The sequence below is a fragment of the Schistocerca gregaria genome, chromosome 1 (genome assembly GCF_023897955.1).
Source record: "Schistocerca gregaria isolate iqSchGreg1 chromosome 1, iqSchGreg1.2, whole genome shotgun sequence".
Classification (NCBI taxonomy): domain Eukaryota; kingdom Metazoa; phylum Arthropoda; class Insecta; order Orthoptera; family Acrididae; genus Schistocerca; species Schistocerca gregaria.
The window spans coordinates 746,682,854-746,697,386 of NC_064920.1; the positions used below are offsets into that span (position 1 = coordinate 746,682,854).

Below are 14,533 nucleotides of genomic sequence, written 5' to 3' on the forward strand. Positions count from 1 at the left end.
GTGATATGTGACATTCATTAAAACACATATGAATAATATAAATGAGATTATACTTACAAGACTACTGTTAAACCATGTATGGAGACCGAAATCATAATTTTTACATGTTTTTTTGCCTTATTTATTACAAAATCTACACTATTACTTTAAACTTGCTCCTTGATTCATCCAGGCAAAATATAGTGATGTGGGACGGTGATTTTATACGTTATTCCTGTTTTGCATTGGGCCATTCTTCTTCTCATTCGTTTGTTGTTGAGGAGCATTGTTGCATATTTTGGTTTTAATTTTATATTGCTCGATTTCAGTGTCCTAGGACAGGGAGTAACTGTATCCTACTCTCAGTACAGCTAAGGTCGTTTCTTTGAGCTGCGACAAATACCGACGGATCTCACCCGTAGTAGTCACTGCAGTCTTCAAGCGTTGTGCTCCACACATAACTATACCAGAACGTAGCTCCCACTCTGCGGCACAGAATAAGCTATAATGTAACATCTTGAACTATGTCTAGGTTTCATGGTGGTGCTCTACCGATTGAACCATTCAGGCACTCCCAAAAGTTTGTTTGCCAGAGTACACTTCACTACGCCTCAAAGCTGCAGTCTGCAGGTATACATTGCGGAGTGGAAGATTCAGTCAAGGAAGTACCCTTCTTCTTTGTCTTTCGCCACAACATAAAGCTACCTGGAATATACTCTGTAGAGTTTCCTCAAAAGAGCAAGGGACCGTCTTGGACTGCCGGTTTTTATCTTTGTTTTCTCGGACTGTCTCATTTTGTTCATTGCATTTGTTCGGGGCGGACGTTCCGTGACACCCGTTCAAGTTCATAGTTGATCCAGTCACTCAGTTTTTTTTTTAATTATAGAGGGTAGCTAATTCTTTGACCGAACACGCTGAGCTACCATGCCGGCGGTCGGTCACATAGTTTCAGTTTTATCGAAACTATAAAAGAAGGAGTTACATGATAGTTTGGTCAGTAACATGAACTTGAAAAATGCTTTGGATAACGTGAAATGCAGATAAGTTGTTAATTATTGAGACAGCAAATAAGAAAGGGTAAAAATAAAACACCTCTTCCCATCGCCTATGATTTTCCTTTATTTATTTTTGAAGGCGATCCACTACTGTGCGTTTTCTTTGATCCAGTCGACAAACACTGGGACCCTGGTGTAGACGCTCGGTGGTGTGAGGCCTGAACAGTACCGAGAAAAGGAAACCAGGCCCACGAGCTGCTCGTTCACATAAAGAGGTCCTCCAGAATCACCCTGCAAACATATTGCTGCATTACAAAATAGAAATAAACAACAACAAACTTCAGCCTTATTCACATTATCAGAAAGCACAAATACACTGCGTATTTTGTGGTGAGCTTTCAATGCGTTAATGTTATGTGGCCTTGAATTCTAATATCTATTGAATACCTGTTACTGGGCGATGTTCACAGTCAGATAAAGCATTTTATCAAACATCTTTGTCTATCTCGACTGCTCATATTCAAACTTTGGCCTTTTTCAAGAGGATTGCTATTACAATTTACATACTTTAATACAAGTTAGAACTTAAAAAGCCATATATACATTGTTCGATATTCTCAAATTTAGAAATTTTTCGCTGTATTCCAACTGATAATAGGCAACGACCGAGGGTGCAGTTGTGGACATAATAAATAAATAATTTTTAACGGTGGCTTTTTAACGATGTCTTTTAAAACGCAATATATATATTTTTTTTACTTTACCTTGTAAGAACCCCCACTCCTACTAAACCTCCAGATATGTCTCAGTTTTGCAGGTGAGTCCGTAGATGGTAGTATAAGGGCGTACACTATAAGTGGCCACGGTTCCCCACCCGAGTTTTGCGATAATTAAGCCACTCCGTCCTTGAACTGGCTCAGTAAGCCGCCGCGTAGGAATTCTTTATATCCGTTATGTGGAGATGCTCTCGTAGTTTTGCGTCTCCTTGCAGAGCCGTAGCAACGCTGTCGTATTCCGGAAGTGCAATACTGCTGTCTATGTTTTACGCAATGTAGCGGGAAGGTCTTCTTTGTGCAAATTTTTTTTACACAGGATGCCACTATAGTTCGTTTATTTAAGAAACTCCATAAAATGAACTTGTTCACACTGATCATAAGCTATTAACGGTACGACAGCATGGTCTACCACATGGCAAAGTCGAAAAACATCCTATCGACGACTGCCGACTATGGCGCAGTTCTGTAACACGAGCGTACAATTGATGTAGTTATATAAGATCGTACATCTTCGGTTATGCTAAAGTTATTCATTTATTTATTAATGGCAAGAAGCAAATTTTCTTAGCAAATTTATTAATAACAATTACTTGATTCGCGTCAGAATAAATGTACATCCCCTGAATATCTCTTTGCTGACATCACGAGCGATTTCTGCAATACCGCCTCATACCACTGGCTCTGAAAGTGCCAGATGCTCAGTTGCACCTCCTAGCCTTACAACGAAGAGAACTAATCCAATAGAAACTGATTGCGATGTTGGTGGTGAACATCTGGAGCACATTACATCGTACAACCATTTAGGAATAATTGTAAGCCGACCGTAGTGGCCGAGCGGTTCTAGGCGCTACAGTCTGACCGCTACGGTCGCAGGTTCGAATCCTGCCTCGGGCATGGATGTGTGTGATGTCCTTAGGTTAGTTAGGTTTAAGTAGTTCTACGTTGTAGGGGACTGATGACCTCAGAAGTTAAGTCCCATAGCGCTCAGAGCCATTTGAATCATTGTAAGAAACGCTGTTGTCGGTATAAACAAGTAAACTCAGCATTGAGGAAAGGAAAGAGAAGGCTTCAAATAGTCTGAGGGGTTCTGCAAGGTGGCAATGCAAAGGCTCAGTTTAGATGTAGTAGGGGTCAGTGAAGTACAATGGAAAGAAGAGAAGGATTACTGGTCAGTTAAGTACAGGGTAAAATCAACAAAATCAGAAAATAGTATAATAGGAGCAGGACTCGTTATGAATAGGAAGGTAGGGCAGAGAGTGTATTACTGTGAACAATTCAGTGATAGGATTGTTCTCATCAGAATCGGTAGCAAACCAACACCGATAACGATATTTCAGGTATACATGTTGACGTCGCAAGCGAAATCTGAAGAGATAGGGGAACTATATATGAGGATGTTGAAACGGTAATACAGTACGCAATGGGGGACTGGAATGTAGTTATAGGGGAAGGAAAGTTTACAGGAGAATGTGGGCTTGAGGTTCAGGAATGACAGAGGACAAACATTAGTTGATTTCTGTAGTAAGTTCGATAAAGAAGTACTACGTAATGACGAGATATGCTTCAAGTTCTCTTAGGCTATAGATTCAGCAATAAGAATTTGTTCAGTAGGCAGTACAGTTGAAGAGGAATAGACATCTCTATAAAGGGCAATCACAGAATTTGGAAAGATAAACATAGGTACAAAGAAGGTAAATGCGAGGAAGCCATGGGAAAGAGAAGAAATGCTTCAGTTGCTAGATGAAAGACGGAAGTACAAAATAGTTTAGGGAAATTTAGAAATTCTGAAATACAAGTCGCTGAGGGATGAAATAAATAGGAAAGGCAGGGAAGCTCTGACGAAATGTCTGCATGAAAAAAGTGAAAAAATCTAAAAAGAAATGATTGTCGGACGGTCTGACTCAGCTTACAGGGAAGTCAAAACAACCTTCGGTGAAATTAAAAGAGTGTTAAGATTAAGAGTTCTACGGGAATGCCACTGTTAAATACAGAGGAAGAGTGGATATGTGGAAAGAGTACTCTGAGGGCCCCTATGAGGGAGAAGATTTTTCTTATGTGATAAAAGAAGAAACCGGAGTCGATATAGAAGAGACAGTGGATCCAGTATTACTAGAGTCATAATTTTAAAGGGCTTTGGGGGGGACTTGAGTTCAAAATAGGCTGAACGGATAGATAATACACCATCATTATTTCTAAAATCATTGGGGGAAGTGGCAAAGAGAAAAGACTATTCCCGCTGCTGTGTAGAATGTACGAGCCTGGCTATATACCATCCTACTTTCGGAAAAATATTATGCACACAATTCCGAAGGCTGCAGGAGCTGCCGAGTGCGAGATTTATCACACAAATGTCTTAACTGCTCATGCATCGAAGTTGCTGACAAGAATAATAAATAGAAGAATGTAAAACAAATCGAGGATCTGTTACATGATGATCAGTTTGTCATTAGGAAAGGTAAAAGCAGTACACCGCCAATTCTGACGTTGTGTTGGCAATGGAAGCAAGATTAAAGAAAAATCAAGACACTTTCATAGGATTTGTCGACCTGGAAAAAGCGTTCGACGGTGTAAAATGATGCTTTATGTTCTAAATTCTGAGAAAAATAGTGGTAAGCTATAGGAAGAGACGGGTAATATACAATGTGTAGAAGAGCCAAGACGGAGTAACAAGATTGGACGACCAAAAACGAGGTGTTCGGATTGAAAAGGAAGTAAGACAAGGATATGGTCATTCGCCCCTAATGTTCCATCTGTACATCAAAGAGGCAATGATGGAAAAAAAAGGAAGTTTTTGGAGTGGAAGTAAAATTCAAGGTGAATGAATACTAGTGATACGGTTCGCTGATGACATTGCTATCCTGAGTGAAAGGGAAGAAGAATTACATGATCTGCTGAATAGAATGGACAGTCTAATGAGTACAGAGTGCGGGTTGAAAGCAAATCGAAGAAAAACGAAGGTAATGAGGAGTAGTAGAATTGAGAGCAGCGAGAAAATTTGCATCAGGAATGATGGCCCGAAGTAGCTGAAGTGAAGGAATTCTGTACCTAGACAGTAAAATAACCAATGACGAACGGAGCAAGGAGGACTTCAAAAGCAGACTAGCACTGGCAAAAAGGGCATTCCTAATATCAAATATCAGCCTTAATCTGATGAAGAAATTTCTGATAATGTACGTCTGGAGTACAGCATTGTATGGTAGTGAAATATGGACTGTGGGAAAATCGGAATGGAAGAGAATCAAAGCATTTGAGATGTAGTGCTACAGACGAATGCTGAAAATTTGGTGGACTGATAAGGTAAGAAATGAGGAGTGCCGCGCAGAATCGGAGAGGAAGGGAATGTGTTCAAAATACTGACAAGGAGAAGGGACAGGATGATGGACATCTGCTAAGACATCAGGGAATGACATCTATGGTACTGAAGGGAGCTGTAGAGGGCAGAAACTGTACAGGAAATACATCCAGCAAATAATTGACGACACTGGTTGCAAGTGCTACTCTGAGATCAAGAGATTGGCTCAGGAGAGGAATTCTTGGCGGACCTCACCAAACCAATCAGAATATTGATGACCAGAAAAAAAGTAAGACGGATGGGAATGCTACAGGTATAAAAACTCATTTGGTAGGTTGGTATTGAAAGGTTTGTGGATCTATATTAGATCTGTGATTGAATAGTGAACGTGAAGGATGAAATGGGAGGTAAGGAAGGTAAGGACCGAATAAACAGCTGGCCAGCAATGCTATAAATGTTGGCAATATAAGTGGTTGTCTGTCTCGTACTTGTGTACAGTCATTTTCAAACACATTTACACACTCACTCACACACACACACACACACACACACACACACACACACACACACACAAACACACACACAAACGCGTGCGCTAATCAAGAAATATAAATGAAATATACAGAAATAAGAGAAACATGCTATCATTGATTTGGAGTTGTACAATGAATTACTTTTATATCTTCCATTTGGTGTTATTTGACAGGTATTTCCTTTGTCATGCCGTTGGAGAGAAGTGGATGTAACGTAAAAATCTCAGGAACACGATTTCCAGGTATTTCTGTTTAGTTTTAACAGAAGTTAGCAGAGTATTTTTTAGTATAAACAGTAACTATTATTCCCGTAGTTGTCTAGAACATCCATATGCTTGATTATCAAGGCAAAAAAATTGAAAATTACTTACACCACAAATCCCGGAATAACGGTCTCCCGCGCAAACGTGCTCTGGCAGGATGAGATTAAAACTGTAGTCTTTCTGACATTCCTGGTTGTTCACGATTGTTAAGTTGGTTTTCTGAAGCCATGGCGCCAGCGTGTCGTTCCCGTAATCACTCTGCAAAAAAAGTTTATTACTGGAATTCTGCATGTAATTGTGAAATGTTTTCAAAGGCACTTCATCATACCTCGGCCTAGAAGTAAAAGACTGCGCTTCTTATGTAGAATCTGTAATTATATGTGGACACAGTCCATTTTAGCTCAATTCTCATTGTCAGAAAGTTTCTGCAGTAAGTTGACTCCCTCACTGAAGTGTAGATCGGGGTTAGTGCAAAATGTATAGCCACAGTTGCCATAACCTAATTGCTAGAGCCAGAAACAGTGGCAACCACAAGCTCTTTAGATGTGGGCAGAGATGGAAGTCATAGGGGTCGACATCTAGGTTTCTATGTGGATATTAGCCCAATTCGTATATTAAATTCCTTAGAGTTCTGTGAAAGCAGGGGACTTGCTTTTCGACTTATCTCGCAGCTTCAGAGACATTTAAACCAAAACATCTTGATATATTCGCGCTTTTCAATTGTTAGTATTAGTACCCGTGCCATATAATTAATACACTGCATGAAATAAAGGAACATGATACGTGATATCATGATGCATAACATGACACACGTGTTCCAGTCATTCAGTATGGCATTTGTCATATCGTGCAGTAGGACACAAATAGCCATTAAAATTTAGGATGCATGCATCCCCACTCTTGGATACTACCTATTGTAGATTCTTCTCACTCTCTAGAAGCATATAATTTTGTGTCTGTTCTCACACCACTAACAATACGTGTATTGTGTATAGGGAGAGTATCTGGGGGGCCAAGTAGTCTCCTCGCGGAAAACTTAACCAATCCCACCTACAAAAATTTAAAAAAATTAGCGTCCCCAAAGAATATATCCACACCCAAATATTTCATCCTCGCAGAAAAACTTGTTTAGCTATCACATGTATGTATGCTCTTTATCCATATGATATTGTACAAGTATTTACTATGATTGGCAAATATTTTGAGCATCCCCCCCCCCCCCCTCCGAGAAACCATGGACCTCGCAATCGACAATGGGGAGATTAGCATGCCTTAGCGATCCGACGAAAGGGTACTTGTTGAGAGGCCAGACAAAAGTATGGATCCTGAAGAGGGGCAGTAGCCTTAACAGTAGTTACAGGGGCAACAGTCTGGATGATAGACTGATCTGATCTGACATCAACCGAAACGGCATTGCTGTGCTGGTACTGCGAAACTGTTGAAAGCAACTTCAAACTACAGCCGTAATTTTCCCGAGGGCATACAGCGCTACTGTATGGTTAAATGACGATGCTATGCCCCGGGTAAAATATTCCGGAGGTAAAGTTGTCCCCCCTTAGGATCTCCGAGCGAGGATTACTCAGGAGGGTGTCGCAATCAGGTGAAACAAAACTAATGTTCTACGGATCAGAGGCTGGAATGTTAGATTCCTTATTCGGGCAGGTAGGTTGGAAAATTTAAAAATGAAAATGGATAGGAGGAACTTCGAAATAGTGGGAGTTGGTGAGGATCGGTGGCAGGGGCAACAGGACTTCAGGTCAGGTGAGTACTGAGTCATATATCCAAAATCAAATACGAGTAATGCAGCGGTAGGTATAATAACGAATAAGCTACTACGATCAGCATACTGAACGCAGTATCGTACTCAAGACAGACACCACAGTACAAATTTATACGCGAAATAGCTCCGCAGATACGAAGAGATTAAAAAAAAGTGTGCTGAGATGAGAGAAATTATTCAGATACACTCCTGGAAATTGAAATAAGAACACCGTGAATTCATTGTCCCAGGAAGGGGAAACTTTATTGACACATTCCTGGGGTCAGATACATCACATGATCACACTGACAGAACCACAGGCACATAGACACAGGCAACAGAGCATGCACAATGTCGGCACTAGTACAGTGTATATCCACCTTTCGCAGCAATGCAGGCTGCCATTCTCCCATGGAGACGATCGTAGAGATGCTGGATGTAGTCCTGTGGAACGGCTTGCCATGCCATTTCCACCTGGCGCCTCAGTTGGACCAGCGTTCGTGCTGGACCTGCAGATCGCGTGAGACGACGCTTCATCCAGTCCCAAACATGCTCAATGGGGGACAGATCCGGAGATCTTGCTGGCCAGGGTAGTTGACTTACACCTTCTACAGCACGTTGGGTGGCACGGGATACATGCGGACGTGCATTGTCCTGTTGGAACAGCAAGTTCCCTTGCCGGTCTAGGAATGGTAGAACGATGGGTTCGATGACGGTTTGGATGTACCGTGCACTTTTCAGTGTCCCCTCGACGATCACCAGAGGTGTACGGCCAGTGTAGGAGATCGCTCCCCACACCATGATGTCAGGTGTTGGCCCTGTGTCCCTCGGTCGTATGCAGTCCTGATTGTGGCGCTCACCTGCACGGCGCCAAACACGCATACGACCATCATTGGCACCAAGGAAGAAGAGACTCTCATCGCTGAAGACGACACGTCTTCATTCGTCCCTCCATTCACGCCTTTCGCGACACTACTGGAGGCGGGCTGCACGATGTTGGGGCGTGAGCGGAAGACGGCCTAACGGTGTGCGGGACCGTAGCCCAGCTTCATGGAGACGGTTGCGAATGGTCCTCGCCGATACCGCAGAAGCAACAGTGTCCCTAATTTGCTGGGAAGTGGCGGTGCGGTCCCCTACGGCACTGCGTAGGATCCTACGGTCTTGGCGTGCATCCGTGCGTCGCTGCGGTCCGGTCCCAGGTCGACAGACACGTGCACCTTCCGCCGACCACTGGCGACAACATCGATGTACTGTGGAGACCTCACGCCCCACGTGTTGAGCAATTCGGCGGTACGTCCACCCGGCCTCCCGCATGCCCACTATACGCCCTCGCTCAACTTCCGTCAACTGCACATAAGGTTCATGTCCACGCTGTCGCGGCATGCTATCAGCATTAAAGACTGCGATGGAGCTCCGTATGCCACGGCAAACTGGCTGACACTGACGGCGGCGGTGCACAAATGCTGCGCAGCTAGCGCCATTCGACGGCCAACACCTCGGTTCCTGGTGTGTCCGCTGTGCCGTGCGTGTGATCATTGCTTGTACAGCCCTCTCGCCGTGTCCGGAGCAAGTATGGTGGGTCTGACACACCGGTGTCAATGTGTTCTTTTTTCCATTTCCAGGAGTGTAGTTAGGGGACACAAAAATTTAATAGTTATTCGGGACTGGAATTTGATAGTAGGAAAAGGAGGAGTAAAAATATTAGGAGACTATGGACTTCGGGGAAAGGAATGAAAGAGGAAGCCGCCTGGTAGATTTTCGAAGAGAACGTAATCCTCGCCAACACTTGGCTTAAGGATTACAAAAGAAGTATTCATGGAGGAGACCTAGAGACACCTGAAGGTTCTAGATGGATTATACACTGACGGAAAGAAATTGCAACACCAAGCCATAATTAATGTAGAGTAATAATATTTTGGGAACACATTTATCTAGGTAAAATATCTAAGTGAATAACACTGCAAGATCGCAGGTTAATTTAAGAGAGAAATAAGCCCTTGAAAATGTGAAATATTGGTACATTAATAACTAGTGTAACTGCCGGTACGTAATGAAAGCATGCAAACGTAAGCGCATTCTGTTTTATAGGCCCCGGATGTCACTTTGTGACGTGCTGTTCCATACCTGTTACACTTGGTCAGTCAATACATGGTCAGTTAATGATGTTTTATGGATGATTCTCGAGTTGTCATCCGATGATGTCGCATTTGTGCTCGAGTTTGGCAGATGGAGTAATCGAGCAGGCCAAGGCAGCATCTCGACAGTCAGTAGAGCACGTTGGGTTAAAACGGCGGTATATTGGCGAGCGGTATTCTGTTAGTTAAACATTGGTTCATAAATGATAGCAGAACAGGTCAAATAAATAGACCACATTCCAACTCGTAGCTCCACGTACAGAGGCCCTCAAATAGCCTCATTTCCAGCACATGACCAACACTGGCACCAAGGAAGAACGAGCTATCACCAGAAAACACAACCGATCTCCAACCTTTCCTCCTATGCGCTTGCGCTTGAAGTCGCAAATGGTGGTGGTTTGGAGTCAGTGGAATGAGCGCTACATGGTATTTGGATCGGAGCTGCCCTTGAAGTAACCGATTCGTAACAGTTCGTTGCGTGACTGTGGGGCAAACTGCTGACCAAATGTTGTTGTTGTCTTCAGTCCTGAGACTGGTTTGATGCAGCTCTCCATGCTACTCTATTGTGTGCAAGCGTCTTCATCTCTCCGTACTTACTCCAACCTATATCCTTCTGAATCTGCTTAGTGTATTCATCTCTTGGTCTCCCTCTACGATTTTTACCCTCCACGCTGCCCTCCAATTCTAAATTTGTGATCCCTTGATGCCTCAGAACATGTCCTACCAACCGGTCCCTTCTTCATGTCAAGTTGTGCCACAAACTCCTCTTCTCCCCAATTCTATTCAATACCTCCTCATTAGTTATGTGATCTACCCATCTAATCTTCAGCAATCTTCTGTAGCACCACATTTCGAAAGCTTCTATTGTCTTCTTGTACAAACTATTTATGGTCCATGCTTCACTTCCATACATGGCTACGCTCCATACAAATACTTTCAGAAATGACTTCCTGACACTTAAATCTATACTCGATGTTAACAAATTTCTCTTCTTCAGAAACACTTTCCTTGCCATTGCCAGTCTACATTTTATATCCTCTCTAGTTCGACCACCATCAGTTATTTTGCTCCCCAAATAGCAAAACTCCTTTACTACTTTAAGTGTCTCATTTCTTAATCTAATTCCCTCAGCATCACCCGACTTAATTCGACTACATTCCATTATCCTCGTTTTGCTATTGTTGATGTTCATCTTATATCCTCCTTTCAAGCCACTGCCCATTCCGTTCAACAGCTCGTCCAAGTACTTTGCTATCTTTGACAGAATTACAATGTCATCGGCGAACCTCGACGTTTTTATTTCTTCTCCGTGATCTTTAATAGCTACTCCGGATTTTTCTTTTGTTTCCTTTACTGCTTGCTCAATATACAGATTGAATAACATCGGGGACAGGCTACAACCACGTGTCACTCCCTTCCCAACCGCTGCTTCCCTTTCATGTCCTGCGACTCTTATAACTGCCATCTGGTTTCTGTACAAATTGTAAATAGTCTTTCGCTCCCAGTATTCTTCCCATGCCACCCTCAGAATTTGAAAGAGAGTATTCCAGTCAACATTGTCAAAAGTTTTCCTAAATCTACTAATGCTAGAAATGTAGGTTTGCCTTTCCTTAATCTATTTTTGATGATAAGTCGTAGAGTCAGTATTGCCTCACGTGTTCCAACATTTCTGCGCAATCCAAACTGATCTTCCCCGAGGTCGACTTCTACTAGCTTTTCCATTCGTCTTTAAGGAATTCGCGTTAGTATTTTGCATCTGTGACTTATTAAACTGATAGTTCAGTAATTTTCACATCTGTTAACACCTGCTTTCTTTGGGATTGGAATTATTATATTCTTCTTGAAGTCTGAGGGTATTTCGCCTGTCTCATACATCTTGCTCACCAGATGGTAGATTTTTGTCAGGACTGGTTCTCCCAAGGCCGTCAGTGGTTCTAATGGAATATTGTCTACTCCCGGGGCCTTGTTTCGACTCTGGTTTCTCAGTGCTCTGTCAAACTCTTCACTCAGTGTTGTATCTCACATTTCATCTTCATCTACATTCTCTTCCCTTTCCAGAATATAGTCCTCAAGTACGTCGCCCTTGTAAAGACCCAGTGTACACTCCGTCCACCTTTCTGCTTTCCCTTGTTTGCTTAGAACTGGGTTTCCATCTGAGCTATCGATATTCATACAAGTGGCTCCCTTTTCTCCAAAGGTCTCTTTAATTTTCCTGTAGGCAGTATCTAACTTAGCCCTCATGAGGTAAGCCTGTACATCCTTGCATTTGTCCTCTAGCCATCCCTGCTTAGCCGTTTTGCACTTCCTGTCGATATCATTTTTGAGACGTCTGCATTCCTTATTGCCTCCTTCATTTACTGCGTTTTTATATTTTCTCCTTTCATCAATTAAATTCAATATTTCTCCTGTTACCGAAGGATTTCTACTAGCCCTCGTCTTTTTACCTCTGCTGGCTTCACTATTTCATCCCTCAGAGTTACCCATTCTTCTTCTATTGTATTTCTTTCCCCCATTGCTGTCAATTGTTCCCTTATGCTCTCCCTAAAACTCTGTACAACCACTGGTTCTTTCAGTTTATCCAGGTCCCATTTCCTTAAATTCCCACATTTTTGTAATTTCTTCAGTTTTAATCTACTGTTCATAACCAATATATTGTGGTCAGAGTCCACATCTGCCCCTGTAAATGTCTTACAATTTAAAACCTGGTTCCTTAATCTCTGTCTTACCATTATATAATCTATCTGATACCTTTTAGTATCTCCAGGATTCTTCCATGTATACATCCTTCTTTTATGATTCTTGAACCAAGTGTTAGCTTTGATTAAGTTATGCTCTGTGCAAAATCATATCAGACGGCTTCCTCTTTCATTTCTGTCCCCCAATCCATATTCACCCACTATGTTTCCTTCTCTCCCTTTTCCTACTCTCGAATACCAGTCACGCATGACTATCAAATTTTCGTCTCCCTTCACTACCTGAATAATTTCTTTTATCTCATCATACATTTCATCAATTTCTTCATCATCTGCAGAGCTAGTTGGCATATAAACTTGTACTACTGTAGTAGGCATGGGCTTCGTGTTTATCTTGGCCACAATAATGCGTTCACTATGCTGTTGGTAGTAGCTTACTCGCATTCCTATTTTCCTATTCATTATTAAACCTACTCCAGCAATACCCCTATTTGATTTTGTATTTATAACCCTGTATTCACTGACCAAAAGTCTTGTTTCTCCTGCCACCGAACTTCACTAATTCCCACTATATCTAACTTTAATCTATCCATTTTCCTTTTTAAGATTTCTAACCTACCTGCCCGATTAAGGGATCTGACATTCCACGCTCCGTTCCGTAGACCGCCAGTGTTCTTTCTCCTGATAAGGACGTCCTCTTGAGTAGTCCCCGACCGGAGATCCGAATGGGGGACTATTTCACCTCCGGAATATTTTACCCAATAGGACGCCATCATCATTTAACCATACAGTAAAACTGCATGCCCTCGGGAAAAATTACGGCTGTAGTTTCCCCTTGCTTTCAGCGGCTCACATTACCAGCACAGTAAGGCCGTTTTGGTTAGCGTTGCAAGGCCAGATCAGCCAATCATCCAGACTGTTGCCCCTGCAACTACTGAAAAGGCTGTTGCCCCTCTTCAGAATCCACACGTTTGTCTGACCTCTCAACAGATGCCCCTCCATTGTGGTTGCAGCTACGGTACGGCCATCGGTATCGCTGAGGCACGCAAGCCTACCCACCAACGGCAAGGTCCACGGTTCATGGGGGTAGCTGACCAAATAGCTACTGCAAATGCAGTACGATCCGCCAGAGCCATACGCCGAACACGATGATCCTCCCTATCCGAAGTGCTACATGGCCGTATCTCTTGCGACCACACATTCTCGTGACCACCGCTGCCAGCCATCATGTTCAGTGGCTACATTCTCTCCTAGTCTTCCCGCTATGTCATACAAAGAACAACCAGTTTCTAGAAGACCTATTTCACGACCTAATTCAAACTCAATAAGGTGTTGATAATAGTGTGCACTTTGTCATCTAAAAGTTATTCCTGATTAACATCAACTGAACACGTCAACTCTCAAAGGTAACCGATGCTCACGGCCGTCACAGCGCATATTTAAAGAAAACCTGATTTGTATCCTCATAGCGGCGCTACTACCGCCACTTTTTTTGCGACTGGCGCGAAATCTGAGTGGATATAATGGTTCAAATGTAGAAATACGTCTACCAGATTTCATTTACATCGCACAACTCTTTATTGGTGTTGCCGTTTTTTTCCGTCAGTTTACAATGGTAAGACAAACTTTTCGGTACCAGATTTTAAACTCTAAGGCATCTCCAGGTGCAGATGTGGTCTCTGACCACAATGTTTTGGTTGTTAATTGTAAATTAAAACTGAACAAATTGGAAAAACGTAGGGCAACGAAGGACCTGGATAAGTAGGATGAACCAAAGGTTACAATTCAAAAAGAAGTTTCAGAGGGAGCATCAGACAATAGTTGACTAGAACAGGGGAAGTAGACAGTAGAATACGAGTGGGTAGCTCTCAAAGGAAATAGTGAAGGCAGTAGGGGATCAAATAGGGAGAAAGACAACGCCTAAAACCAAGAGTTGGACAATACAGGAGGTATTTAATTTAACCAATGAAAGGAGAAAATATAAAAATGGGGCAAATGAAGCAGGTGAAAGGTAATACAAACGTCTAAAAAATGCTACTGGAAAGATGTGCATAATATGTAAGCAAGAATGACTAGATGACAAATGTAATGATTTAAAAGGATATATC

The 14,533-nt window shown here is 42.4% G+C and overlaps 1 protein-coding gene across 1 annotated transcript in view; it reads right to left on the reverse strand.

The window, feature by feature from the left end:
- Positions 1 to 1,086: 1,086 nt before the first annotated feature.
- Positions 1,087 to 14,533, reverse strand: part of LOC126272482 (trypsin-1-like) — an 80,708-nt gene continuing 67,261 nt past the window's right edge. Inside the window, exons 5-6 of the mRNA XM_049975402.1 lie at positions 5,947 to 6,096; positions 1,087 to 1,265 (exon numbers count right to left, since the gene is read on the reverse strand). Coding sequence (XP_049831359.1) covers positions 1,122 to 1,265; positions 5,947 to 6,096 — 294 coding nt within the window. The 3' untranslated portion in view covers positions 1,087 to 1,121. The remainder of the gene's footprint in view (positions 1,266 to 5,946; positions 6,097 to 14,533) is intronic.